Consider the following 4,102-nt stretch of genomic DNA (forward strand, 5'->3'; position numbering starts at 1 on the left):
TATATATATATATTACCCTTAAAAAAATACTATATTTTGTATTTATTTATTTTTCTTAACGGACGTTAAAAAAAAGTTAAAGTGACAATAAAGAGAATCATTATACACCGCCACAATATAAAAGTTAAACCTATAGGGGAGAAATTCGGGAATATGCAGTTGCATGCGCTCGAAAAATTGTACAGTTGACTCGTGTCTGCTCCATCTGCCAGCATTGTTATGGTGCAAGGCACCGCGTGTCTTTATCTTGTCCTTTCTTCGCCACGTACTTCCAACAACTGCATCGTCACCAACCTAAAATTCTTTATATATAGATATCTCATGCAAACGTGACTATGCACTGCATGAAAATTTCACAGAAAGGCTTAAAAACTATACTTCGAGAGAACATTTCAATATTTTTAGAAGGTTTATCTAGGAGTTGCTAAAACAGAAACAATAATGGCTTCAGGGCAACAAGAACGTTCAGAACTTGATGCAAGAGCTAAACAAGGAGAAACAGTGGTCCCTGGTGGCACTGGTGGCAAGAGCCTTGAAGCTCAGGAGCATCTTGCTGAAGGTTAAGCTTAACTAGATCTTCTACTTCTTTTTTATTCTTATGCGAACTTTAAGTTAAAAAGCTTAAATTGCTAGACTGTCTATGTTTTTATTTACTTAATTAGCTTAATATGCGTACAGAAATTTCTACACTCCAAGTATTAATTGAAAGATATCTATAAGTAGTTCTTCAGGACCCAATCTTGAAAATAAAGCCAGTATATTACTAGAACAAGTATTGAAATATCATCTTATTTGAAAGATTAAGCTAATAAAGAGATGCACATTATTGGCTAATGATGTTTGATTTTGTTGAATTGAATGAAGGGAGGAGCAGAGGAGGGCAGACAAGAAAGGAGCAGCTAGGAACAGAAGGGTACCAAGAGCTGGGACAAAAAGGAGGACAGACAAGGAAAGAGCAAATAGGGAGAGAAGGGTATCAAGAAATGGGTCGAAAAGGTGGACTTAGTACAACTGAGAAATCTGGTGGTGAACGTGCTGCTGAAGAAGGCGTTGACATCGATGAATCCAAGTTTAGCACCTCTTAAAACGTTTGGAGTTAAAGCTGTTTTATGTATTACTGTGTTTAATCTGTTTCGTTGTCGAGTGGCCAATCCTAGATTAGGTTGCAGCGTTTTGGTGTGTGTCTTAGTTCTGTAAAAATATGTTGTGCCTTATGTAAGGGGCTAGGTTATCCCTAGTCTGTACGGTTTATTACTAATGACTGATTAGTTTAATTTCTGATTTCTTGTATGCTTTGGTCAAATATTATGTGGAACTTTAGAATCTTGGATCACAAGGTGGTACGTATCTCGCGAAAGTTGGAAGGGATTGGTAACTATTGTGCTCGATATGCGCCGGCCCAGATAGATATTGTGGTCGATGTGCGCCAGAGTAAATAGATGAAAAACGAAGTAAGAGAAATCAAAGTGAATTACGAAGTAATTTATATATTTGATAACATGCTCGAAATAGTGTTCTGTACAATTAACCTGGAAGTTGGTACCAGGAAATTATCGGTCGAGAGTAGAAAATAGAAAGAATTTAGGAACTCTTTTGTTTAATTGAATAGAGTGAGAGGACCAAGGGAGCAGTTTTCACTGGGGAGAGTCAACCTGGAAGTTGGTACCAGGAAATTATCGGTCGAGAGTAGAAAATAGAAAGAATTTAGAAACTCTTTTGTTTAATTGAATAGAGTGAGAGGACCAAGGGAGCAGTTTTCACTGGGGAGAGTCGAACATTATCTGGGCAATTTGTTGGATTATATATTGGAACCGAAGCAGTTTCAAATAATTAGGACACACGGAAATTATACGAGAGTTTGAAGCGTGAAGCAGATTAATTTTTGAGTAATTTCGGCCTTCAATTTTGGAGCAGCAGATTAATTTTTGAGTAGCAAAGACCGCAACCGGAGAATTTTCGGTGGGCATTAGGTTTTCTCCTTTCCCAAAGGAAAGGCCTCCTTTATTTCTTATTATTTATGCACAATAAATACAGTAGAATTTAATTTTAAAATTCGAAATTAATTTTTATCATAATAAATTATGAATTATATTAGTAGAAATTCGTAATTATACTCTTTAGTTCAATTTTAAAACTCTTCCAGAAAAATCTCATTCAACTCCCAGATACTAATTAATTAAATTAAATTATTGATAATTTAACTATTAATTACTACCTTTAGATTATTCATGTGTCCCATGCAAAATTTACCGGTCGGATTTACACATAAAAACTTATAAGCTTTTATAAAGGAGTATTATCAATCTCAAAAGACAAGATTTGAATTCTATCAACTAATTATTATTTCGTCAATAAATATTATTATTGTTCAATTTACCAGGTTTATTTACTCATGAAAGGATTTCGTCTTTTAATAAATCAAAATAATAAATGACACACATAACTAGTAATAATTATATCAAGATTAAGAGTATAAGTACATTGAATGGACTAGAAAAATTATTTTATTAAGCAGTATAAAATATTTATCTCCACTTAATTCGTTCAATACATACAAAATGTACTAGCTCAAGAAGTCAGAATTAAACAATTTCCATAATCAAGATATACTATATTTAATTTTGTGCTCCAATTCCATCAGTAAACTTTATGACTTGCAAGAATCGACGATTTTAATCTTTCATGTATAAGCTGAACTCTATACACTAAATCATCTATTATGTAAGCAAAGAACGCACAGATAAATATATAATTTATTTAAAATAAAACTTTATTGAATTAAATAAATAAATAATCATTCCATAACAAATACTATAACAATACGAATGGTTTATAGTGTATCCTAACACAATTAGCCTTTGATGAAATAATAAGTTGAGGCAGGATGTTAACCAAGAAATTTTGGAAGGCTTGTTGCTCCTAAACGCACATGCAAGTATACGTGGTCGACAAGTAATATAGGATTGTAAGTCCAGATATCGTACCCACAGGGACTTGTGATTAACAATCAAACAATCAATTAAATTAAACCCAAGCAATTAATCTATTCAAGCGAATCCTAAAGTATTAATAATTAACTCAAACTAATCTACCGTAACAAACTAAGAGATTAAAGAAAACAAAGACAAGCTTAAAGACGAATTCAATGGAAGAGAATATTCTAGAGAAATGGGTTAGTTAACAATCATGTTGAGGTTTCTATCTAAATTGTCTAATTAATTTATCTAGTTTATTGATGGACTGGGTTAATATTGCTCATAGACTTCTCCCGAAGTACAACTCGCCTATTCAAGCTAACCAAACACTTATAGGATTAACAAGAACGCATTTATAATTCTTCCAACAGTGATAATAAAAAAGACCTGGGAATCAAAAAATTGAAAGCATAGGGGAGTCACAGCCCCCAACCAAGGGAGTGGTTACGTTCACTATGTCCCCCTTATTCCCGACATGCTATGGTCGTATAATTACCAAGCAAGGCAATTAGGTATATTCCTATCATAACCGCAAATCCGTTCCCGATACTCGAGTTCAAGATCTTGCTCTACTCAATTTATATGCAATCTAGAATTCTTTCTCCCGAGTTCAATCCTAGATTAGTAGATAGTATTTAATTGGTGATCAAGCAATCATGTAATTAAGCGCAAGATTGAATAAATAAACCAATATGATAAATTCAAGCTTCAAACTACAACTTTCATATAGCACCTCACAACTCTAGAACTTATAAACTATGAAACTAAAAAAAGAGAAGAGAAGAAAAACTATTTAGAAGCCTCCTCCAAGCGTGGTGTGCGTTCATCCACGTGAATTCTCCTCCAAAGTATGTTAGATATCCTCAAAATTAGGTTTAGGACCCCTTTTATATGAGATGGGGTCGTGTAGGACCGAAATAACCTTGTCCCGAATTAAGTAGGAAAAATCCCGTCACGCAGGGTTCAGGCCAGCGCCTCACGCTGGCCGTGGCGCCGAAGTCAGTGAGCGATTTGCAATTTTGCTTGTTTTCGATTTCGTTCTTCGCTTGAATGAGATTTCCATTTTTTATTGTCCTACATTTGGGGGGACAAACACCAAAGAGTGTCCCCCCCCCCCCCCCCCCCCC

General features: G+C 34.7%; 1 protein-coding gene across 1 annotated transcript; it reads left to right on the forward strand.

Moving 5' to 3' along the window:
* On the forward strand, positions 319-1,284 carry LOC109230563 (carrot ABA-induced in somatic embryos 3-like). The gene is made up of 2 exons (XM_019396038.1): positions 319-559; positions 865-1,284. Exons 1-2 carry the CDS (start codon positions 442-444, stop codon positions 1,083-1,085), a joined length of 339 nt encoding a protein of 112 aa, XP_019251583.1. The 5' UTR covers positions 319-441; the 3' UTR covers positions 1,086-1,284.

Source organism: Nicotiana attenuata, chromosome 7 (genome assembly GCF_001879085.1).
Source record: "Nicotiana attenuata strain UT chromosome 7, NIATTr2, whole genome shotgun sequence".
NCBI lineage: Eukaryota > Viridiplantae > Streptophyta > Magnoliopsida > Solanales > Solanaceae > Nicotiana > Nicotiana attenuata.

What these genes read in the sequence shown, in the direction of transcription:
- LOC109230563 (XM_019396038.1), top strand. Translation starts at nt 442, where the DNA reads ATGGCTTCAGGGCAACAAGAACGTTCAGAACTTGATGCAAGAGCTAAA. An exon ending in TCAGGAGCATCTTGCTGAAG is followed by an intron (nt 560 to 864) that starts GTTAAGCTTAAC and finishes AATTGAATGAAG; the next exon opens with GGAGGAGCAGAGGAGGGCAG.